Here is a 24,578-nt window from a genome sequence, read left to right on the forward strand (position 1 = left end):
CCCCCTCGAAACTCATTTTACTTTTGGACAAAGTATTTGATTACAGTATTTAAAATTAGATCTCTATATAATATTTTTCAACAGGAGGTAGTCGTACTCTACGAATAATATGTTTAATCAAGTACAGAACTTTGACAGATTAGTACAGAATCCTTAACGATAAAAGAATAAAAACAGTAGCGCGCAAATGGCAATCATAAATTAGAAGTCAAGAAAATATTCTGTCCTTACATACTTAACGAATAAGAAAAGAGCCAGTTTTACGTATAGATTTACTGACATTAATAAATCAATCAATAATCGATCTTAAAAATTGGCTATGAGATCACTCGTCTCATTCAAAGGACATATATTATCACCTAATTGCCAAAAGAAAACGGAATATTCACTATTTTTATTCTCAGTTTGGAAAGTTTATAATATTAAAAATTGACGCGCAACTGTCGTACGGTCTCCCTAAATTGCTGATGATACCAATTAAATATTTAATGGTTACGTGCGCGAATAAAGAATTACCATATATTAGCATAGGACGGCACGAGTGCCCCGTGAATAAAAAATCACTAACGTCAATTTGAAAATTGCCAACTGTACAGAAAACTGTCCTCAAATCCACAGAGATTATAATTATACCGCGTAAACTCTAACCTATACTATTCATATCGAGGAAGTAATAAATGTCAAAGCATCAAAATTGATTGTGCAATCAATAAGCGGATAACATCAAGGAAGGGCAAACTATGATCACCCGGGTTTGCTTCTCTAGTAAGGAGGGCAGAATCAGCGGACATCATAGGGTCGAAGGTCCAGCATTGGATCGTGCATTTCTTTATTTATGCGAAGTCTGATAGATCGGCGAAAGTGAGGTTATGTCACAGCTATTGCAATCTTCGAATCGGGAAAGATCATTTGGTACCTATAGAGTTCCTTTTACTCACCGTACTGTATCCCATTTGGTGTTCGTCTAATGTATTCACTTGGTTCACTTAACCTCATCCACATAAAGATTCCAAAGAGACAAGAACGCGACTCGTTATGTAGCAGCAAAAAGATGGTCTGCAGCAACGTGGTCGATTACGAAATTCTTTCTCCTGTCCTCTCTTTTGAATTCTTGGCGCCGCTTGACGCGACATACAACGCCATGGACGCACCAGAGGCACGCTTTTACCACGAGTCATCACAGCATTCCTGATTCTTCACCTTCGCAACCGATTACTTTCTACGCCTGATGCGTCTACGTCTCGACACTACGCGACGCCGGAATTCGATTAACGCGAGCGTTACGCACGTTAAGACCGGTCCATGTGTTCATGTTACATGTCGGTACGAAACTTCTTTTACCGTCGGGCTGAATAACAAATCAGATAGGTTAAGTGACTTGAAGAAGGTTAAATGCAATTAAAATGTTTGTTATTGAACGGTATTATGTATAACAGTGATTTCCTACAGTTAACACTCTCTCGTGCAAATTTGTAAATGCCTAAAAGTGAATTAATTCTAATACTTTATATCTGGACGGTTCGACTTTTCCTCATCACGCGTATCGATACAAGGATATAATCGATTTTTACCATCGAGTAGAACTGATGTAAGACTTACTTATAATCTCGAGGATATCGTCAAATTCGTTATAAGAAATCTACTCAGGCGATGTAAAAACAATTCTTAGTAATCTAAATAATATGGCAAATTATTGCAGCTAATCGATTTGGCGGGAAAATTGTACACAGTTTGAATTTCATAAGATTATACAAGATCGAATGTGCCTGACGAAGGTCGCAAAACGTACTTACCTGAGAGTCATTAAAATCATCAAGGGAAAGCGTTCCTGCTTTAATGCGTTGCAATTGGACAGAACATAAATAACAACGCGCGTAAAATCAGTCGCATCTGCTTGTACTCGAGCTCGAGAATTTCGGACGTCCACGGCGTGCTAATGCGGTAATTTCAATGAATAACGATGCTTTTTCGTATGCGAGAAAAATTACACCGGTAATCGACGCCCGTGCTGTGTCGAATCAAGTACCTTATTATATCGCATGTTACGTGCGTTAATGAATTTTCGGAAAGTACAGCAAATGCATGACTGGTACAAGGCCATAGTCAGAAACAAGCATGATTCTGTTATGTATTATTCAAACCACGATCGATTGCCAATATCATGATCTCAGAAGATTCCACAAATAGTCAGGTGATCAGTTTGTATTCCAAGGAATAATGTTATCCCACAATATATCTGATCAGATCTGATGAGACAATAGATTAGTACTACCTTGGTCAACAATGTAAGTCCAAAATTTTATATCAAAATTATTGAATGTAATTCATATATTAACAGCATAAAAATCTGTGGTTTAAGTTTTCAAAACACAATTTGTATTTAAAATATTAAGGCGTTATAGAAAACGATAGGAATCAAGCTCAACCATGTAATAAGTACAGAAACGTAACATACGTATGCAACGGTGTAATGCAAACACTTTCCATTTATGATTGGTTGTGCTTACAAGGGTTATTAGCTTATGGAATTAAATGAAAAAAAGACTTTCACGCGAATGAGCCAATCGATGGGTTTTCAGTTTGAAGCATTCACGTTCGATATGTCGGTTTATGGTATTGATAGTGATAAATTTAACTGTCAACAATTTCTCCAAGAATTCCATAGTTGCTTAAAGATTCTTAAATTTCATCACGGAAGTCATCGAGACACCTAACGGTATCCTCTCAATTTGCTTTCATTCGATCGATGTTACCAATCAATGAATCTGAGCAATAGTGTCTTTTCTCGCATAGATTTATCGCACTTAAGGTCATCGGACAACCTTTTTGAATTTTTTCTTAACGGCTCCTACGGCTTGCAGCATTTTCATGTTAATTATGGCAGCTCCTGTATACGCACTTCAGTCTACGTAATTATGTATCCTCGGGTTGCGAAGAAGGAAAATATTCGTTTACTTATCTTGTCATTTTACCATTTTACTAGTAAACGCAACTTTATGCGTTTCATTTATTTATTCGCTGATTACGCCATATCAATTGCTCGGCGTCTTTCAATGGACTCTGGACTTGGGCACGGCTAATTCAAGTCTTGCGCAGACTTTATTTTCCTAAGGCAATACCAAGGTAGTCCTCTTCTTTAGTTTGCCAATTTCTTTTAGGGACGTCTTTCGAAATGACAGCCACTTACGATGATTATCAGTAATTTATATTTGACAGGTCTCTTGTTCTAAACAAATAAAATTCCTGTAAACATACTTCATAAATATTCCAGGATAATCTTTGATTATTTGGCATGGGATAGCTGCGTTAACTATAGTCACGCATTTTTTTTTCGCGAAATATTAAATTTATTGAATATTCTTCAAAGTGAAAATCGACTGGCATTAATATTCAAGGAATTTTTAGAAATAACATTAACCAACAAAATCTTTTATGAAAAAATTCAAACCATCTGACCTCCGTGATTGCCATAACCTACTTTCCACCTTTTTGGAAATCTCATCCACGAGTTCTCATTGTAAATGACATTCAATCGATTTCATGGCAACCCATAAATCCAATAAGTATTGCGCCATGACAGATGTCAGGTATTCAAATATATATTATCAATAGATGAATGATGATGTAATTACTTTAACAATATTGAAACATTTACGACACGTGTTTGCAAAAATGTCAAATCGTAAAAGTCATTCGTGATTTGTATAGATTAAAACAAAAATCAAGATTTACTGATAACGAGGTAGAAATAATTCTCAAAAAAATAATTGCATAGTTCAGCAATTCATTAATAAAATTAACCAAATAGACTTAGCTCGTTAGCCAAGGATTTTTTTTTGTAATCGTAATATCGATCCTGTAAAGCCATTTCTCTTGATCGAATTTCTCGATTGAATTTACATATTGACTTTCGAATATCGCCTATCTTGCCCACCTGTTATACGCGATTCTTAATTGATTATACATCGACGTGGTTGCCAGACACGAGCCGGTTAATCAGCTACATCGTATTCACATATCGATCGAATGGAATTTCAATTTTGGAGATCGCACTTCGATCTGAAGAGAGTCAATTAATAACCAATTAATATCTTAATAGCTGAGGGATTATCCAATACAGTATTTAGGAATAGGATGATGATTATCTTTTCATATTATGTACTCGATCCCATCATCACTCCTAAGAGGATCTTTATTAACTCGTAGCTTGCTGGAATTTTATAACAACCGTTGGAGTACACGATAATAAATAATAGTACTAATGATCTTTCTACGCAAGCGCAATATGATCTTTCCTTTTTACTGGCATTCGAATTGCAACAAGAAAACTCTTATGAAATTTATCTGAACCTGGTTGACTGACTTGCGAAAATTTCGCATCGATTGTACAAAACGTATGCGAAAACGGTATGGATGTGGTTAAAAAAAGAAAGAAATAATGAAAAAAAGAAAGCTATGTCATTGAAAAGTTGAATTGCGTGGGTATATAGGAGAACCGGAATTTCTTACCAGCAAGTGATCTTTCGAATTCGCGCAAGATGTAATATTTTTAGCACAGAAATCATAAGTGTCTCTCCTTATTCAATTATTATCGGATATCTTTTGTGCGATTCGGAATTCCTAAAAATTTTGCTCAATATGAAGTTACGTATCATATACGCCATGAAATGAATCGAACTTATGGATGCTTTAAGAATTTGAAAAAAGGGCCAAGTGTTGTTACTTCTGGCAGGTGCCTGAATTTATAACAAGAGTTGTTTTTTGCTGTTGCAGGTTCAACAGTGCATTGTAGGTCGTGAAGTATGTTGCACCTTAGAAGGTTATTCTGGGGCTCCAACTCAAGTTGGACTTGTTCAGGGCGTCGATTTTCCATCTTCAAGTAATGCCGAATCTTCTGCCGGAAGTTTCGCAAGTACCTCCAGTTTTGGAAGTGCTAATTCCGGAAGTGATCAGTCTCAGAGTAAATTAGATCAGTTTGGACAATTCGGAAGCCAAAGTGGTTTGCATCCACTCGGTTCCAATGTCGATCAATCAAAGAGCGGATTCAATTCTGCGCAATCCGGTAGCCAATCAACTGTCTCAACCAGTTTTGGTACTAGAGCAGGAGCCAACAGTCAGGGAGGAAGTGGTTTTATTCATGTTGCTCCAACGGGTTCACCTACTTTGATCACTGCCACTGGATCGCCAGATTCCGGTCTGATTCATGTTACACCCAGTTCCGGTGGTCTTTTCGATTCAAAATCTACATTTGGAAGTGGATCTAGTAGCGGTAAGAGTTCAATAATTTATCTAATTATTGTATTAATTTAATTAATTTTGATTCATCGCTTACAAATTAATTCAGGAGGTTCAAGCTTTGGTTCCGGAAGCTTTGCCAGTTCTAATGCTAATGCTGGTGCATCGGCAGGCTCCAAACCATCCTCCAGTGGTGGACTTTTTGACAATCAGGTCAAACAACATGGTGGCCCCTTAGATTCAAAACCTGCAGCTGGAAGTGGTTCTAGTCAAGGTTAATATTTTATTAAAAATTATTGTATTAATTCATTCAATTTTGAATAATCACTTTTAAATTACTCTAGGAGGTTCAAGTTTTGGTTCCGGAAGCTTTGCCAGTTCTAATGCTAATGCCGGTGCATCGGCAGGCTCCAGACCGTCTTCTAGCGGTGGACTTTTTGACAACCAGAATAAACAAAGTGGTGGTCTTTTCGGATCCTCATTCGAAAACTCTCAAGAAGACTTAAACGGCGGTGATGGTAATAATTTTGGTGTCAAATCGTCAGGTTCCGCGGAGAATAATGGTTACCTGCCTCCTATTGGCGATTCATCTTCCAATGACGTACCAGCTATTTCTTTGCCACCACATGAAGGTATAGTGATATCAAATAATTATTATAATCAATGAAGATAACTATACGCTAGGAACTTTAAAATTTTCAAGCAAATTTGTCTTCCCTATCAGGTCATCCAAGTGATGCTGTTCCTGACATAAGACCTCCACCTACCAAACAAGTACCTATTACACCTGCACCTTCATTCCCACCAATTCAAGAATCTCCTTTCCAAGTTGGATGTGCAGCTGCTTTGATTTGTGTCGAGGAACAATTTTGTACTCTGGAAGGAGTTATTAGTCCGGAACCTGTTGCACTGACCAGTCAACAACTTCAGAGAAGAGTACCATTGAGCGTAAGTACTCGTATACGAATTTAGCATTCATAAAGTTGATGAATATTCAATGCACAAAAATGAAGCTTTATAACTTAGTTATATTAATCATTATAAAATCATAATTTCTCACAGAATTGTAAAAATCCGGATAATGGAGTCATTGGAAAGTGTTGTCGCGATCCCAACTACGTGGACCCGTGGCCAACGGGTAACCTTCCCGCAGATTACAGTGGTGGATTTGATGAGCAAGGTTTTCCAAAAATTCTGAATCTAACCAAAACACCATCCAAGAGACCACCTCCCACCAAAACGTCTCAACCTGGAAAAACTATTGAAATTAGTCCCAGCTTCAATGTTCCCCAGAGGCTTCCCACATTACCACCACAAATTTCTAATATTCCTGGACAAATTGCTGACACCATTTCCAATATCCTGCCTAACAACCCATTCCAGAAACCTTCTGAGAAACCAGGAATTCCCGTCGAAGCTCCTGAGGATTCCCTGAACCCTGGTATTCCTAATTCACCACCAGAATCTCTACCTGAAATTCCAAATAAGCCACCAGGTATTTTTAGTAATTTACCAAGCTTTCCCAATTTACCGAACCTGAATTTGCCAAGCTTTCCAAACTTCCCTAATCCGTTTGGAGGAAAAAACTATGACTCCGCCTCGAGCAACCAGAATCCTACAATCATAAAACCCCATACGCCTGGAAGCCAATGTGGATTGAAAAACAAAGTAAGTGTCCTTTATTGTGATTAGCTATTAGAATGTTATTAATAATAGAAGTGTTTAATGAAAACGCTAGCTACTATGATTGCCGCAAATGAAATAATACTCCATGACAGACTTTTGTGTTCAATGAGTCTATATATATATATTATTATATAGCGCCTAATAAAATATGAGAGTTTTGTTCAAATAAGAAATTAATTAATTTGGATGTGACACCACGACCTATTTATCCTGTGTACAAAAAAAAACATACGTGACCACAACCATGCATTGCACGAACGTCTACTCTAAATCTCACTGACTTTACTTTACTCTACTTTACTATACTTTATTACATGTACACAGCATATTCCCTTTCAACTATGGCATCCAAAACCTGTCGCATAAAAATAGCAGACTTGTTGTACCTTACAAGTACTACTTGCATGATAAAATTGGCAAAATAACATCTAACTATATTATTAACATAAAAATGCCTTCATCGTTTATGTTTCAAATCTATAAGTACATGTATGGACATTTCTTACGGAAATCCTAATTTCTCGTAGGAAATTGTCATCTGTCCATTAGGATAAACGTTAATGGTTACTGGCATTTGGACATCTTAAGTCTATCTTTTCTATCTTTTCTGTCTTCGCTATCTCATGTCATTCTCACCTTCATAAAAAAAGGTACAACGTCCAAGTGGCTTGAGCGACGTTGACGTTGCCTTTGGCGAAATTCCATGGCAAGCGATGATCCTGTCTACCAGAGACCGGAAGCTGCTATGCTCAGGCGCCATTGTAACACCGAATGCCATTCTGACAGCTGCTCATTGTGTCGATGGGTAAGCATCATATTTATTTAGTCAGAAGACTTTGTATAGTGATCAGAAGCAATTGATTATTTTTCATCATATATGATAATATCATGCAAATTTTATGAATTTACATTCAAATGTTTTCATTTGCATTTTTTTTTTGAAATTGATATTCACCTATTATTATACATGTACGTTTAATGCTCACAAAAGTGTTTTTTTTTTCCTAATCAGACTTCAGCCAAGTGAAGTGTCGATTAAATCTGGCGAATGGAAACTTGGTTATGAGTTGAAGAACGAAGAACCGCTTCCATTTGAAATCGTCAAAGTGTCTTCTATCGCTGTACATCCTGGTTATTACCCAGGTGCTCCTAGCTACGATTTGGCTGTTCTGTTTCTGGAACACCCTGTAACACTGGATCAACACGTAGACACTATCTGTCTTGGAAATAGTCCACAACCAGTACCGGGAAGGAAGTGCATTGCCACCGGATGGGGGAAGACTGTCCTACAAAGTAAAAAATAAAAATCTTTTATTTACCTATCGTTAATTACCACATCTATAAGCATCTTAATAATAATTTTTTATATTTCAGTCAACGTCGCTGGAGCTCTCATGCACGGTATCGATGTCGATGTTCTCACTCCAGAAGAATGCTCGCAGCGTCTTCAGGGTGCAGAATCATTACTCGATATAGATGAGACTTTGGTTTGTGTAAAAGCACAAAAACAAGGAAACAATATGTGTCAAGTAGATGTTGGCGGTCCTCTGGCTTGTGATAGAGGTGACGGGTACTATGAACTCACTGGAGTTTACAGTCAAGATACCGGTTGCTTGCCTACAAATCAAGTAAGCATTAATGAAAAAGATACTGTACGTACAAACTTTCTTATTTACCAATAATATAAATATATTCAATTATTTTTTTACTCCTTAGGTCACAACTTATGCTCTTATTGATACCGACTGGGTTAAGAAAACTCTCAATTCTCCACAACAACCTACAAACTTTATATCTCCAGAAGGTAAATCGCAATCGCCCGTGCACACGCATTCGCCACCCGGATTCGGATCTCAAGTAAAACAGCAGCCATGCGATTGTCAAAAAAGTAACTTACCCCCAGAAATCAATCAGTATCTACCACCCTTGTAAAAGAAGGGCCGACTGAGGAAATATCTTTCAAAAGGACACTACAGATATCGTTCTCAATAATACTAGTAGAGTGGAACGAGAAGATAAAAAATCGCCATACCATCGACACTTAATGTCGCTTTGCAATTGCATAATAGCGTGCGCAGACACGACGTGAAAAATCCACAAGAAGTGGTTCGTGTCGAGCAATACAATGTAATTTTAAGCAACGCGCAAAGATACATACGTCGTACATACTTTCGAAACCATAAGGTCTGACTTTTAATTTATATCGTGAATAAATAAGCATATTACTGTCTAGTGGGATAATATCGATGTAGCGTTAGAATGGTTTTAATCTAATATATATGATGCTGGGCTCCTAAACTTTTGACTCGAGGGACGCTTTATTCTCGGCAAAAGGGTAGGACGCCGCGATGATGATCCTTGGCGTGTCAAAATTTGTTACCTGCGAATTTTGATACGGCTGACGCCACTGTTTTTATATAGAGAGATTAAACTGTAAACTATAGAAATAAAATCTGATACTTTTATTAAAAATACGTATATATGTAACGTGTGTTATTGCTTAAATATAAAGCGTGTAACTGTGATACAAAAATATCTTTCTTTAAAAATCCTTTTAAAATTGTCCCTAATCATTTTAGAAATGTATCTAAAATACAATTAGACATTGATTACTCGGGATACATTATAAAATTCATTGCGGATGCTGTGGTTATCATTACATCTCTGTTTATCTGTAACAGCAATAGCAATGCTTGGTGGTGGATTTTAGAACTTATGCTCTTTGATTGCTACAGATTTATTCTTTATTTTGTACAAGTGCAATACTATTATGTAGCTTTTAATTCATCTAATTGCAATCCGAATCAAAGTAGAAAACATTTTTTAAAATAATACTTAGGATGCATACCGAAATTCATTTGTTAGTACATATTACTAGTATCGTCGTGTCTCTATTTACCTGAATGCAATTGAGTGAGATACAACTATGTTCGCAGTACTGACAGTGAATTTCCGAATATACCCCTAGTGAACGTCCACACGGCGTAGTCAGACAGCGTCATGTTTCATTACGACGTTCATGGTGGTTTATAGTTGAACTAGTAGCCAGAGCGGCTAGAGTTGTTTAAAGTGGAAAAATTGTTTATTTCATATTAGAGTAAATATGGAGACAATTTTGGAGCAACAACGTCGTTATCACGAAGAGCGGGAGCGTTTAATGGACGCAATGGTTAAAGAAATGCTTCATAAAAAGCCTGGACATCGTGAAAACATCAATTCAGAGCATCGTCTGAAAATGTTACTTGATCAATTTACAGACAGTACAGTGCATCTTCAAGATCTTTATGAAGACAAAGATGGGCAGAGAAAGGAAGAGGTAATATACAACAGGCAATTGCTACATTTATACAGTCTTTAACAAATATTTGACAGCTGTACGCAAACTTTCACTTAAAAGAGCTGTTAAATATGCTAGGTTATAATTTATGGACGTCTTTTAAATAACGTTAACTAACTGGTATGTTATACAAAAATAAGAATGGACACCTAAATCTATTGTGTTTAAACTGTATATTAATAGGTTTAATTAAATATAGGTATTGTGATTTTTATATTTTCAGGTACAAGCACTTTCTGGTCCGAATGAGTTCTCTGAATTCTATTCACGCTTGAAGTCTATAAAGGAATTTTATAGACGACATCCTAACGAGATAAGTGTACCAATGTCAGTGGAGTTCGAGGAGTTAGCCAAAATGCGTGAGAATCCAACAGACGATCTAGCTAATCTTGTTGAGTTTACAGATGAAGAAGGATATGGAAAATATCTTGATCTTCATGGATGCTATGAAAAATATATTAATCTCAAAGGGATTGAAAAAATTGATTATATTACATATTTATCAACGTTTGATCATTTATTTGACATTCCTAGAGAGCGCAAAAATGCAGATTATCGTGCTTACATAGAATTACTGCTGGACTACTTGACAGATTATTTGACCAGAGTTAGACCTTTGCATGATTTAAATTCAGAAATTGAAGAGGCTGTTAAAGATTTTGAAGTACAGTGGGAAACTAATTCATTTCCTGGATGGCCAAAGGAAACAGGGAGTGCTTTGACTAATGTTGGAGCTCATCTTGAATTGTCAGCATTTTCTTCCTGGGAGGAGCTAGCATCTCTTGGATTAGATAGATTAAAGTCTGCATTGATGGCACTTGGCTTAAAATGTGGTGGTACACTTGAAGAACGTGCACAAAGACTCTTCAGTACAAAGGGTGAAGCTTCACTCGATCCAAACTTATTAGCAAAAAATAAACACAGAAACTTCGGCAAAGGTAAAGATACTGAAAAACAAAAAGAGATAGCAATGCTTGAAGCACAAGTATACAGACTTGCTGAACTTGTATCCACACAACGTGTGGCAACGAAAGAAAATGTACAGAGGAAACAGGCACGAACAGAAGGTGAGCGTGGAGACTCTGATGCTGAAGCTAGTGCAAGTGAATCTGAAGAAGAAGATGATAACGAAGTTCCATATAATCCAAAAAATTTACCACTTGGTTGGGATGGTAAACCCATTCCCTATTGGTTGTATAAGCTGCATGGACTGAACATTAGTTACAATTGTGAAATCTGTGGAAACTTTACATATAAAGGACCAAAGGCCTTTCAAAGACACTTTGCAGAATGGCGACACGCACACGGTATGCGTTGTTTAGGCATTCCGAATACAGCACATTTTGCTAATGTTACACAAATCGAAGATGCTCTTGCTTTGTGGGAGAAATTAAAAGCACAAAAACAAGCGGAACGCTGGCAACCTGAACAAGAAGAAGAATTTGAGGATTCACTTGGTAATGTTGTAAATCGAAAGACCTACGAGGATCTAAAACGACAAGGACTTCTTTAAAATAATCTTCCTTAATATATATATATCGGTAATTCATATCTCTAGAAAAGACAAAAAGAAAATATTTTGCCTAAACAGATATTAATTTCTAATGTTCACGTCCATCTTAATGTTATCTTAGTAAGAATCTTGTAAAACCATCATTACAACCTAATAACAATATAAAAGCAATAATAAAATTCAAAGAAGGAGAAAACCTTTGTTTTTATCAACACCTTTATTTTCACTAATCTAGAACTTTACAGTTAACATCAACGAACATTCAAATGTAAGAATAGTTTTTAATTGAATACTTAAATGTTTTAACGACGATAGGTTCACTGTTTTATTAGCGATTAGAAAATAATTGTCTTTTTTTATACCTATACCTCATTTTTATCTTTAATATACAATAATTTTGCAACATTTTAATTTCTTACCTTTGTTCTGTTATTTTGGAATATTAAACATTTGTAATAATCGCGCTCGAAGAAAAAGAACAGTATCTTCTTACTACAACTTAAGGTTTATTCACAAATAGGTCCTTTTCCTACATTATATTTTGAACTTGTCCACATAATTAACCACCAATCCCAATGGACTAAACTTTTCTTGACATACGACTTGCCTATCTATAAAACAGCTGATCATAAGATATGGAGTTATTCCCAGTTGTTCCCGCCAATTCCCGCGTAAATACGTCTTGATTGGCATGTATGAGAGTTGTATTAGGTTGCAAGTTTATTGAGTTGACTTAATGAAGAAGAAATGTGGGATCTGTTTATAGTTTTATCTTGATAACTCGAAACAGATTTTATATCGGACCCCATGAATATCATTAATACGAGAAAAATGTCTAACACAACAAATCGCCGTAAGGAATCTTCAACTTCTGAAAATTCCAGTGTAGAATCTGAAGAAAATTCAGTTTCTGACTCTGAAAACTCTAAACGACGTATACGTACTAGAACATCAACTAAAGGAACACCTTTGAAAAGTAATCATACTAATGTACTGAGAAATAAAAATTCTGAAACAAATGAAAGTAAATATGGAGAAGGTAATAGATACTTGTTTTGTTCTTTATAATCTGTAACTTTTTATTATGCTTCATGTGTGAAATCCTTCATAAAATTGTGAAATAATGCAGACTTATAATACAAGAGATATATCTCACATTAAAACTGATATTTCAGCAGAGCAACTTTCACCAAAAAAGAGGAAAAGAGTGACAAGAAGTACAAGTGAAGAAAGTTTAGAACCTAGAAGTCGAAGTGTATCACCGGAGATTTCATACGAAGGTAGGGATATAGGTATACTATTTTTGTATATTGAATATAGCAAATATTTTATTATATTTTCCAAAGGAACATAAATTAAAAAATATATATATATTTGTCCTTTTATTATTATAATCTATCAAACAATAACAAAATAAGTAATTTTCCATCATTTATTTGTACTAGGACCACCGGCAACGTACAAACTTTATGAAAACAATGGTCAATCTCTGGTTATTAAAAAGCCTTTAAATATTGAAGTACATAGGAGATCAAAGAAATGTAATGAACTAGACATATCAAATTTATTGAATTCTGATAGTGATTCAGATAATATATTTACGAAAATAAAAGATGTGGGTGCAAAAATTGTAGCTATGTCGAAGAGTAATTGCGTAGAAGAATTAGAATTATTAAGTACTCCAAAAAATAAACTAGATACACCAAAGAATCGTGAAGTAACCGTAGCAAAGGAGTTCTCTCCAAAAAAAGCAAGGCGAAATTTATCAGATTCTTTGGATACTGAAGGTTGCATCAGTTCAGAGGTTTTGCTAAAGAAACTAGAGAAAAAACGCGAAGATGCATCATTAAAGATAAAATTGAGAAGATCCACTGAACAAAGTCACTATAAAATTGATTCGGATTCGGATTTGGATTATGAAACTTGCAGCCGAAAAACTGTAGTAAGTACTCCAAGAAACATTGTAAAAGCAAGCCTAAAGAAATCGACAACACCTGCTATAAAAATTAAAACAAACGTAGAAGGAAATGTAAATGTCAGTGATAAAAATGAAATTAAAAAGTCTTTAGAAGTTCATGTTGATCAGACAGAAGTACGAAAGTCGAGGAGAGTTCGAACTCCTTCAACAAGATACACCGACTACAAAACAGATGCAGATGAGACGCCGACAATACATACATCAAAATTGAGAACCAGGAAGTCCATAAATTATAATGAACATAATTTATTTAACAACCACATTATTGTAAATACACGCGGCACACCTTCAAAAACATATTCGCAACAAAATACGGCTGTCACACCAAGAACAACTAGACGCACCAGAAGTTTAATACCAAAAAATTTCATAAATCAGGAAACTACCGCTTCTTCGCCATTAAAAAATACAACAAAAGTAAGCACCCCTACAAAACGTGAAGTTAAAAAAGAAGAAAGCGATTCCGAAAGTTCTAACAGTATGATATTTGACCAAATTTCTACGAAAACTCCTGAGAGAGCAACAATTGCAACTAAGAATGTTGCAGCCACTCACAGGACAACTAGACAAAATTCCACTGAAATATTAAGAGAGAATGAAACACAAGCTCAACATTCTTTAATTAGTAACGAAGTACAACCGGATATAAAAATGACTATGAGCAATACTGAAGCACACAAAACGCCAAGGAAAAGTACAAAACTATTAGATGTTACGGAAGCATCCACACCTCGTCGAAGGAATGTTGCATCAAGAACTAAAGAAGAACCAGGTTTTTCGACTCCGAAACGAAGCACAAAAACTGCTGCAAAATCTCATACACCTTCAAGCATAAAACACAGAAATCTAACTCCATCGATGCATCAACGAAATGCAGTACTCTTAAAACCAACCACAGCCCTTGAAGAAGCTAGAGCTCGATTACACGTTAGTGCAGTACCGAAATCCCTACCTTGCAGAGAAGAGGAGTTCAATAACATTTACACATTTCTTGAGAGAAAGTTATTGGATAACAGTGGAGGGTAGGTTGACAGTCATTATACGAGATAATCCAATTCATAATCCTACATGCTACTGCATATACATATAACTGAAACCAGTGCCATGCATTTTATGTAATATTTTGATTATTATTTCAGATGCATGTATATAAGCGGTGTACCTGGCACAGGTAAAACTGCAACAGTGAACGAGGTAATAAGGTGTTTAAAGAAATTGGTATCCAAGCATGAATTGAATGATTTTAAATTTATTGAAATTAACGGGATGAAATTGACTGAGCCAAGGCAAGCTTATGTTCATATATTAAAACAACTAACGAACCGTACCGCTACATGGGAGCAAGCATATCAGTTACTTGAAAAGCAGTTTATCCGTCCTACTTCAAAAAAATGTATGACGTTGCTGCTTGTGGATGAGCTTGATTTATTATGTAATAAACGCCAAGACGTCGTGTACAATTTATTAGATTGGCCTACAAAGTTAAACGCCCAATTAGTTGTAATAACAATAGCCAACACTATGGATCTTCCAGAAAGAGTTTTAATGGGACGTGTCACTTCTAGATTGGGTCTTACAAGATTAACTTTTCAGCCTTATAATCATAAACAGTTACAGGAAATTGTAATTACTCGACTAAAAGATTCTAATGCCTTCAGAAGCGAAGCTATACAATTAGTAGCAAGGTAAATAAAAGGAGTAGTAATAAACACAGTTGATTAAAAACAACCGTAGCTGAAATTATATCGTAAAATTTGATTTTGATTTTCACAGAAAAGTAGCAGCGGTATCCGGAGATGCTCGACGAGCTTTAGATATTTGTCGGCGTGCAACAGAAATTGCTGAATCTCATGACGCTGGAACTGTGTCAATGCAAGATGTTAATGAAGCCTTAACTGAAATGATCGCTAGTGCTAAGGTTCAGGCTATTAGACATTGTTCGGAAATGGAAAGAACATTTTTACAAGCCGTTAGTGCTGAAATAGCAAGAACAGGGATCGAGGAAGCCATATTTAAAAATGTTTTTAAGCAGTTTGAAGCATTATGTTCGTTTGATGGTTAGCATTGCATTATTTATACATGACAATAAAAAGATAAGTTAGTGATAATAACTTTTTCATAAACATGTGTAATAAGTAAATTTTTTTATTTTTTTATCAGGGGTTAAAACACCTAGTATAACAGAATCGCTGGGAATTTGTGCAAGACTTGGTGCCTATAGATTACTGATATGTGAGCACTCTAGAGCAGATATCACTCAGCGAATTCTATTGAACGTTTCATCGGATGATATACATTTTTCTATGCAAGATATTTCTATTTAAAGACATTGTTGACGAAGGAGTAACGAAGTTAATATTTTTTTACAAAATCAGCCCTGCAACATGCCCAGGAAAGTTACAAATAATATGACGAACGGTAGTATTATTTATGGTTGGGTTGCACATGTACTATTTTATCAAAACGAATATTAATGATAAATAACTCATATGCCTTACATAGAAATAAGATTAGTTGTATTCATAAATTATTTATACTGTTAATTATTTTATTATACTATACTCTTACTACAAAGACTATAATTTGAGAAATTTGTAATTTCTAGTAAAAATATGAAACAAATTATATTCAAAAATAAATTTTTCTATTACCTCAGCGATAAGCCCACTTATAAGAAGTAGAAGTATTGTGAATTTGAAAAATGTACAGGTTTTATAATTCAAAGAAATAGTGTATGCTGCAATGGACATACTGCTACATAACGTTGTACAATAATCTGATCATTTTATTTTCGGATGAACTGATTACATAAAAACTATTCATTTTGAATTTTTGCTGGTTGTATACATTTTTATTACGAATAATAATTCAGTATCATGTTCTTAAAGCGTGATAATTCGATTTGGCCGCCATAGAGCACAATAGTTCTCTGCGTGTGCCTTATGCCAGGCCTCTAGAATTTCAACATGGCGTTTGGGACGTGTATAATATATTCGACTTACTTTGATATTTCGTGACGCCTATGCGAATTGTAATTGTACATGAATTGGGGTAAGTCTCCATAGAATTTCTGATTGATTTTCTTATTATATTCTCATTGAGAGAATTGAACTTTTCTCATATAAATTATTTCGATAGTGTAGCCTCTTTACGGGCCGAAAAAGGTAATTTTGTTTCAATGGCGATGCTCCATTTACTATATTTATTATTTTCTTTCAATAATGCACTCATTGCAGCGTTGACACATTTCATACGCTTAGCGATCGTATTGTTGACAGTTTTTATTTTGTACTAAATACCGAGAGCCTTTATTGTTGGAATAAAACGACAAATATTAACTGCACTTGTAGCATGACATTACGTCATTCTCACAGTCAGCGCGGGAAAATTAAAATCGTATAATAGAACCAACATAAACAAAAATCGCAAATACAACTTCATATCAGACACAATCAATATCGTAAATTAATTAACCAATTAAATCGTCACTCGGGTTATCTCATATGTTCGTAATGTTATCACATCGGTTCTTCGAATATATCAGATAGCCGAATATTTAAAAATACCAAATATACTTATGTATATTATAAATATTATAATGATACGTTTAATTTATTTAACAGATAATCGATCGGAATACCAAGTATCATGGGAGACAGCCAAGAGGAAATAATTTCCGAAACTGTAAAAAGTGAAGAAATCGCTGGAAGGCAAAGTGCTGGCCAAAAACGCCGTAGAACTTTGACACCAATGCGCCCTGTAGCAATTGCACCAAAAACGAATTCACCAAAGAATATCCAAAATTTCGATTTGAATCAGGGAATAATTATTAAGACAGAGCCGAGTTTTATTGCTATTACTTCAAGAGAGAATCAAATCACTAGTAATAATAGCAGTAGTAATAAATTAGTTTCAAATTTGGATCAATATTATACTGGTGAAAGATTTAATACGAGGTCTTTCGAGTCGATTAGCAATGGCGATGGTGCAAAACGTCTAAAACTCGCAACCAAAGATGACGGAATACGATTTGTAATAGTTCAAAATCAAAATCTGGATACATCCAATACTATTATCAGTAATGATATGAATGATAAAGTAATATCCAAATCAAAGGACTATCTGCAAGAATTGTCCACGGTTAAAAAGAATACACGTAGCGTTCATAATATTATTCAACGCCAATGCAATATCTCTGATAGAATAAATTTAATTGATTCCAACGACATACCAATGGAGACGGATATTACTCTAAAACATTCTAATGACGTTTCTATGATCAACAATTTGGGAACTTTGAGTTGTGACGTAAATCCTACTACGCTATTGCCTATTCAAAACTCCGTGATGAATAATACTAATGTTAATAAGGAATTGCAAAAACCCAATAGCACAAAATTAATAGAAAATCTGAATTCCAATCAAACGTCTAAACAGACAAATTTAGTGAAGCCAAAATCGCAAAAACCAGTTGTTATAATGCAACAATTACTGTCACCCGCGGTAAAAGGCAATGATCCGAGATCGAAACATTTATTCTGCCAGAGTTTTAATAAAATATTACCGATAAATATTCAATGCGTGAAACATGAAGGGAAAGTATCCGATCACACGTCCCAGGCCAAATCGAACGAAGCTTATAGCGACGAGTTGAAAATTATAAATACCGACGCGACGAGAAATATCTACGAATCCAAAAACGAACTTATTTTGAAAACCGAAGAATTTCCAGCCATTAGTAGCAGCCAGATTGACTCTGTGTTGAAGCTGATTGATATGCAAACTCAAAGCAAGGAATTTAATCTACACGAAACTGTAAATTATACGAAAGATAATCGAGAATACGACGGGATTAAATGCACGAATAATTTGCTGCCATGTAATCAGGTATGTTTAATTTTTATTCAACAATTTTCGAATATTATATTTTAAAAAGAGCATGATAAAACGTATGGATATATATGCTTCAGCCCGTTTACAATTTAAAAATCAATGCACGCACTCAAAATTGCTAAATGATCCAAAATAGTAAAAAGAATGCAAAATCTGATCTTAATCATAGTTTATATGAACAAATCGCTTTCAATACTATGTTTATTACAGCTAATTGAAAGGTGCAATGATAATCTTCAATGCTACAAGTGTAAAAAGTGTCCATTCATAAGTTTAAACGACAAACTTGTTATGGAGCATATGGTAAAGGATCATTCGAACATTGTTGAGCAACATGAACAATTGGTACTGAAATGTCCTGGTTGCACAAATACCTTTCATGCTCGGACGTCCTTACTCTCGCATATTGTGCATGATCATCAAGTACGTATAAAAATCATAACATACGGATTGTTAATTAATATTTCTCATATTAAAAATAATATCATTTTAACAAACTCCCTTTTTGTATTTTATCATATTATAGGTACAAGAAACTGAGGCTCAAGTGATGATAGAGAAATTGTGCTACCGAGAAAAATCCATTGATGAAAATGATAATACAAAATCAGCGCCCGAAATAACTGTTCCGATAAGAAAATCACAAAACGAGAGCATTTTGCAAAGACAAATCTCCAGTTCTAATTTAGAAATTGATCAATGTTTTGACAATATTCCAGAATCCGATTTGCCCATCGATAATGCTAACACAACCGTGCCCACGTTAGAAAACAATTTATTAGTTAATAATAATGAAGTGCAATATCTGCAAAATATAAATAACATGCAAATTGTATTAGCGGATAATATTGAAGTGGACAGATTACAATCTATACCGATTCTCAGCGATGTCAGAACGATATCAGATAAAGCATACGAGGAAGGAATACATGTAAAGGATGGAGAATCACAAGGACAAGATCGATCCAAAACCATAGCTTTACGTGAATTAAAGCAAGGCATAAGAAACGTGGAATGTGTGGACTTCAAAAATGAATCCCAAATCCAGGAAAAATCTCAATCTGTGCAAGAGAACACTATGATAAATCGTTCTCTGCATATTGAAGACACGACGTTTACTCATATATCAGAAAATGAAGTCGATTTAGAAAAAACTGAAGGAAACATTAGGGCAGTAGAACCGAAGAAAAAAGGCAGACCCAAAGGATCTAAGACTAATTCGAATAAACAAAATTCAGCGGAATTAAAACAACTTGGCTACAAGTATGTATATGTTGCTATTCATTGTTTTATTGTATATGTATATTGGCACTATATTTAATTACTGTATATGTACTTGTACAGATGCGCCATCCCAGAGTGTGGCGTGCGTATGCTTGCTCAGGAAAATATTGTTTTTCATCAGAAATGCCATGCGGTAATAACGACTGATAAGAGTAATATGAATTATCAATGCCCCGAGTGCTTAGAATTTAAATCTAATAATTGGAATAACGTGGCTGGCCACTTATGGAGGTCACATATTATCGACATGGAACTACACGCTTGTGATTTGTGCAGTTATAAAACACCTAGGTACTTTTTTTGTAATACCGAACGATTGTATTTTATTGTGGTACAATCTTACATGGTTTTTATAAATTAGTTTAAGCAATCTGATGAATCAACACCGTGGTATTCATGGAGATGATAGGCCTTACCTGTGTGATAACTGTGGGAAAGGTATTTCTTTGTTTATATTACATATGTATAGAACTTGTTTACATGGTTTATTTATGAACAAATATATTATTTTGTATGCAGGTTTTAAAACAACAAAACAATTACGAAATCATCGCGCCCTGCACAGAGCTAAAAACAAGGAACCGTTAGAGTGCGAAGAATGCAGACGGGTCTTCACAAACACAAGATTACTAAAATTGCATAAAGACGCAGTGCACAAAGATTGTAAACCATTCATGTGCAATTTCTGCACTTACTCCGCATCCACTAGAAGCGCACTAAAGTTACATCTTAGGCGGCATACAGGTGTGTATCATATATTCAGATAATTGGTTTTAAAAGAAAGACAAAGGTAAATATTACGTATGTTGACAATCTTACTAGGAGAAAAACCATTTTCATGCGAGCAATGTAGTTACTCAACGGGTGACCATAATTCTTTAAGAAGGCATAAATTACGACACTTAGGATTAAAACCTTATAGCTGCCCGTATTGCAGTTACGCCTGTATACAATCTTCTACGTATAAAGTTCATCTTAAGAATAAACATCCAGGTAGGTCTGATCATATTCACATCAATTTTCATTTTGCTACAAAACTTTTCTTTTATGTTCATTAGAACACACAATTTTTTATTACACTACTTTGTACCGTACTATATATTATCGTTGCAGGTTTGGACCATGGATTAATGTTTTCCTGCCAATATTGTTCGTACAGATCAGTTAAGAAGGAAAATTTATATACCCACATGGCTAAACATGAACAGAATACTTCGAAAACATCGGAGAAATCAGACTCTCCTATAACAACTAATTCGGTACCAATACCTTGACATTACACTTAATGATACATATACATATTTATGAGAATTAATATAGTCATAAATTCCGGTAAAACATACCTTCCACGGATATATGTGCATTTATTGATATGCGCCCTGGGAGAGCCTTCGAAATCGTTCCAAAAAATTATATTTTATTGTGTACATATATTATTTACGATCTACATATATACATTTTATAATGTTCACTTTTACAGATAATTTGTATCTTTGGCTTCCACATTTTCTAGCTAAATTTTATACAGTATGTAAATTAAATATAAAAGAGTAATTAGCGTTATCTGGTGTAAACGGCTATATAATCCTTTGTATTTCCAATTTCACGAAATTTGTACAACTGCCAACCGAGATCAGAAAACTTTTTATCAAATGGCGTAGGATCAGTATGAGAACCACGTCCCTCGCCAGGTCCAATCACAAGAACTGTACTTCCGCTGTAATTCATGATATAGTTAAGAAATGCAGGCGCATTATTGAAGTAGCAAAATAAGAGTGCATGGCTTTTTGGTATTTCCACATTATTGTTATCCTCATCAATGAAGATGACCTTCTTTAAGAACAATGGCGGCGAGTAACCACAGGTCCACCAAGCGTGATCCACTTCTATTCCAACGACATCGATACCTTTCATACGCAATAAACAGACATAGAATAAATAATTAAATACTCAAAGATTTCATACGTGAAGTGTATAGAAAATTTAAATCTGTCTACATACACTTTGGCAGTATCACGAATTAAATAGTTTACTATTAATTTCTTATCTGTACTGTATACATACCGGAATGTTTTTGAATTAACCATTCTAATAGTCCACTGCCACAACCAATGCTTATAATTCCATGTAATTGTAAACCATCAATTATATCTTTTATCCACTGTAAATCATCCAAACTTGGCCACACCCACAATAATCTATACTTTTCAAATGTGTCCTTAACATTTTTTAAATTTATTATTTCTTTCCATTTGTCTTCCCCATATAAAGCGATCACTTTTTCTTCAAGATCGTGGCTCGCCATTTGTACGAACTTCAGAGACCTGTCCTCTCTTTAATATCGGTTCGGTAATTGGCGGTTAGTCCTATTTTTGTTTAGTTTATTATTAGCCTGACCTCTGTCTCGCTAACAGGCAGACGATATTAACGATTATACAAATATATGCTGCAACTAATTTTAATATCCGAATAACAATTTCTTATATTGAGAAAATTAGTTAATGAAACTACATCGATAAAATCGAAATTAAATATATTCACATATTCATCAATTTTTTGATGATTAAAAGTAGTACAAGGTAAGCTCAACTGTCAAGTTCATCTAGCTGTTTGGCAGAAATCCTAACTATGTGTATTACATTTAGAATATACAAAGATTTATATATACGTACTTAAAACAATGATTACGCCCTTCTTAATTTTCTAAGTCCTATTTTAATTTCCACTTAATTTATCAAAACTGCAATTCTAGTAAAGCAATTTTCGTGCAATACTAATGTTTACATTATTGGAAAACCTTTGTTCATAGATTCATTTTAAAAAGCGGAAGGAACTAAAATAATTAAAACTGGAATAAAGTTCCGGTTAAGCGTTCATAACTCAAATGGTCAGACAGCTTGATGTGGCCAAATAAAGAGTCATTACATTGGTAGCATTATGGGTAACAAAGAGGTGTGGTCAGTAAAGAAAAGAGAAATAACGTTTAACGATGACAGGTTAGATAACCTATAAAAACTGACATTCTTTTTTTTATATGATTGTTCTCATAATTGTTACACTTAACGAGCTGATCTAGCACTACCATAAAAGAAACTTTATAATCCAAATGTAAAAACAAGAATTTTATAGCAAGAAACTGTTATTAAATTATTAACTCCAGTTATACTCGTACTGGTTAAAGTCAAAGACGACTTGGAACTTCTAATTAAGGATAGTAAAAAAAGGCGCTAAAGAACGTCAAGCCAATATAATATTTCAATCTTTAAAAATACTTTACCAATCGTTATGGAATATTCCTTAACTTCTTAGTTAGGCAGACAAGACGTTTTCACTTGCCATATACTCCTCCTTTCTCTCTCTATCTATCTGCTTCTGATTCAGTCCCTTCTCTTACTACCATATACTCACAATTCTATAGAAGTGTATACGTTCCAGCCTACATAATATGCATATACGTGTAATACTTGTATATTACAGTCTAGACTGTAGGATGACTCCCACTCACAGTATGCCCTCATTCTCACCATCTAGAATATTCTCGAGCAGAATGACTATATCGATGTAAAACACTTTCACAAGAAAGTATCTGCTGCTGTATTTTGCAGTAAATAACCGATGAGTAAATGGCTTCGCACGTATTCCTTTTTAATCCTGCTAAAGATATGAACATAAAATAATTCGTAAAACATAATATTAAAAATTATATAAATTCTCTTCCAACAATAGGGGTAATCGATAAGTGTTTCTGAAAAAAAAATTTCACATACCTATTATGCACATTCAATACGACCGTTCATATGAATTTAAATATGACCATCGTGTCATGATAATGAATTTCATTCAATTCACAGAAGTCTACTGTGAAAGATAATTGTTGTGGTAAAACCAAGAGCGTGACTAACGTAAGCAAAAATCTTTGGTAGGAAATAATTTTCTTTACCTTGTTGTTGGACCTAGCGAAAAAAGAAGAATAAATTTGAACGGCGTTACCAATTCTTTGTAGATAATGAGAAAAAAACCTTACCTGATGGTCATCACTCCAGGAAGCAAAGACCTCTCGATAACTAACTAAAAAGCATTGCTTTGTCGATTACACGAAATTTTACATCACGCTTGCAAACCTTATAAAAATGGAATACTTAGTTTTTTCTTAAGCGATATCTCTTACCTCTATATACATATGTATAACAAGGGATAATTGTGCAATTTTGCACTTGACAATATGAAGCCAAGCATAATCGACATTGAAGAAGCAAAGATCCTTCTTTAAAAATTACTCGTCCACAGAATTTTATATAGTTCCTTTTTTTTCCAGTTGGCCTTCGCATGACGGAAATAATTTTTTGCTGGACGTCCAGATATTTCGTCGCGGATTGTGAGCACTGAAGTTAGTGATTTTATTGATAAAATATCGTCCAATCTCTCCTTCGACATATTCCTTTGACATTTCTATAGTCACGGATGCAAAACATAAAGTATTCCACGTACAATGATAGAACAATTTATTCTCAAGGCTGAAAATTTGCATCTGCATCGGCTTATCTCTCAACGAGTTTGTTACTCTTAGGCGTTGCGTATTGAAAAGCAATAATAAATTTAAAAGTTATCATTTATCTTTAATACATAGTCAATGCATATTTGTTAACATTGGC

At 34.7% G+C, this 24,578-nt stretch overlaps 5 protein-coding genes and 1 long non-coding RNA gene across 15 annotated transcripts in view; 4 read left to right on the top strand and 2 right to left on the bottom strand.

Annotated features, from left to right (window-relative positions):
* Nucleotides 1–9,448, top strand: part of LOC107263768 (uncharacterized transmembrane protein DDB_G0289901) — a 13,416-nt gene extending 3,968 nt beyond the window's left edge. Inside the window, exons 3-11 of the mRNA XM_015731323.2 lie at nucleotides 4,774–5,269; nucleotides 5,345–5,509; nucleotides 5,580–5,867; nucleotides 5,960–6,183; nucleotides 6,298–6,903; nucleotides 7,572–7,726; nucleotides 7,934–8,214; nucleotides 8,296–8,549; nucleotides 8,638–9,448. Of these exons, the coding sequence (XP_015586809.1) occupies nucleotides 4,774–5,269; nucleotides 5,345–5,509; nucleotides 5,580–5,867; nucleotides 5,960–6,183; nucleotides 6,298–6,903; nucleotides 7,572–7,726; nucleotides 7,934–8,214; nucleotides 8,296–8,549; nucleotides 8,638–8,853 (2,685 nt within the window). The 3' untranslated portion in view covers nucleotides 8,854–9,448. The remainder of the gene's footprint in view (nucleotides 1–4,773; nucleotides 5,270–5,344; nucleotides 5,510–5,579; nucleotides 5,868–5,959; nucleotides 6,184–6,297; nucleotides 6,904–7,571; nucleotides 7,727–7,933; nucleotides 8,215–8,295; nucleotides 8,550–8,637) is intronic.
* A 472-nt stretch (nucleotides 9,449–9,920) lies between these two features.
* LOC107263552 (splicing factor 3A subunit 3) lies at nucleotides 9,921–11,967 on the top strand. The gene is made up of 2 exons (XM_015730878.2): nucleotides 9,921–10,237; nucleotides 10,482–11,967. Exons 1-2 carry the CDS (start codon nucleotides 10,025–10,027, stop codon nucleotides 11,769–11,771), a joined length of 1,503 nt encoding a protein of 500 aa, XP_015586364.1. The 5' UTR covers nucleotides 9,921–10,024; the 3' UTR covers nucleotides 11,772–11,967.
* A 348-nt stretch (nucleotides 11,968–12,315) lies between these two features.
* Nucleotides 12,316–16,105, top strand: LOC107263685 (origin recognition complex subunit 1). Of its 2 annotated transcripts, none has more exons than XM_015731166.2 (6): nucleotides 12,316–12,810; nucleotides 12,950–13,051; nucleotides 13,217–14,771; nucleotides 14,889–15,434; nucleotides 15,523–15,806; nucleotides 15,910–16,073. In XM_015731166.2, the coding sequence occupies exons 1-6, from the start codon at nucleotides 12,579–12,581 to the stop codon at nucleotides 16,071–16,073; spliced, it is 2,883 nt and encodes a 960-aa protein (XP_015586652.1). In that variant the 5' UTR covers nucleotides 12,316–12,578. The 2 variants fall into 2 exon arrangements, with proteins under 2 accessions (XP_015586652.1, XP_015586651.1); XM_015731165.2 differs by having other exon boundaries at nucleotides 12,317–12,810; nucleotides 12,947–13,051; nucleotides 15,910–16,105.
* LOC107263689 lies at nucleotides 15,879–17,342 on the bottom strand. Its single transcript, XR_001536742.2, has 2 exons — nucleotides 16,752–17,342; nucleotides 15,879–16,126 (listed from the first exon to the last, which is right to left on the bottom strand). It is a non-coding gene; the product is annotated as an uncharacterized LOC107263689 (long non-coding RNA).
* Nucleotides 16,396–21,489, top strand: LOC107263684. 2 transcript variants are annotated; one of them, XM_015731164.2, is made up of 9 exons: nucleotides 16,398–16,800; nucleotides 17,373–18,636; nucleotides 18,853–19,065; nucleotides 19,169–19,905; nucleotides 19,987–20,217; nucleotides 20,288–20,364; nucleotides 20,446–20,670; nucleotides 20,749–20,919; nucleotides 21,040–21,489. In XM_015731164.2, the coding sequence occupies exons 2-9, from the start codon at nucleotides 17,398–17,400 to the stop codon at nucleotides 21,198–21,200; spliced, it is 3,054 nt and encodes a 1,017-aa protein (XP_015586650.1). In that variant the 5' UTR covers nucleotides 16,398–16,800; nucleotides 17,373–17,397; the 3' UTR covers nucleotides 21,201–21,489. The 2 variants fall into 2 exon arrangements, with proteins under 2 accessions (XP_024936839.1, XP_015586650.1); XM_025081071.1 differs by lacking the exon at nucleotides 20,749–20,919 and having other exon boundaries at nucleotides 16,396–16,800.
* Nucleotides 21,324–23,994, bottom strand: LOC107263687. 8 transcript variants are annotated; one of them, XM_025081073.1, is made up of 6 exons: nucleotides 23,951–23,994; nucleotides 23,867–23,879; nucleotides 23,694–23,784; nucleotides 23,204–23,580; nucleotides 21,991–22,333; nucleotides 21,324–21,833 (listed from the first exon to the last, which is right to left on the bottom strand). In XM_025081073.1, exons 5-6 carry the CDS (start codon nucleotides 22,229–22,231, stop codon nucleotides 21,487–21,489), a joined length of 588 nt encoding a protein of 195 aa, XP_024936841.1. In that variant the 5' UTR covers nucleotides 22,232–22,333; nucleotides 23,204–23,580; nucleotides 23,694–23,784; nucleotides 23,867–23,879; nucleotides 23,951–23,994; the 3' UTR covers nucleotides 21,324–21,486. The 8 variants fall into 8 exon arrangements, with proteins under 8 accessions (XP_024936841.1, XP_024936847.1, XP_024936846.1 ...); XM_025081079.1 differs by having other exon boundaries at nucleotides 23,204–23,362; nucleotides 23,451–23,580; nucleotides 23,694–23,879; nucleotides 23,951–23,973; XM_025081078.1 differs by having other exon boundaries at nucleotides 23,204–23,362; nucleotides 23,432–23,580; nucleotides 23,694–23,879; nucleotides 23,951–23,973.
* Nucleotides 23,995–24,578: the final 584 nt, after the last annotated feature.

Source organism: Cephus cinctus, unplaced genomic scaffold (assembly GCF_000341935.2).
Source record: "Cephus cinctus unplaced genomic scaffold, Ccin1 Ccin1_scaffold0160, whole genome shotgun sequence".
Lineage (NCBI taxonomy): Eukaryota > Metazoa > Arthropoda > Insecta > Hymenoptera > Cephidae > Cephus > Cephus cinctus.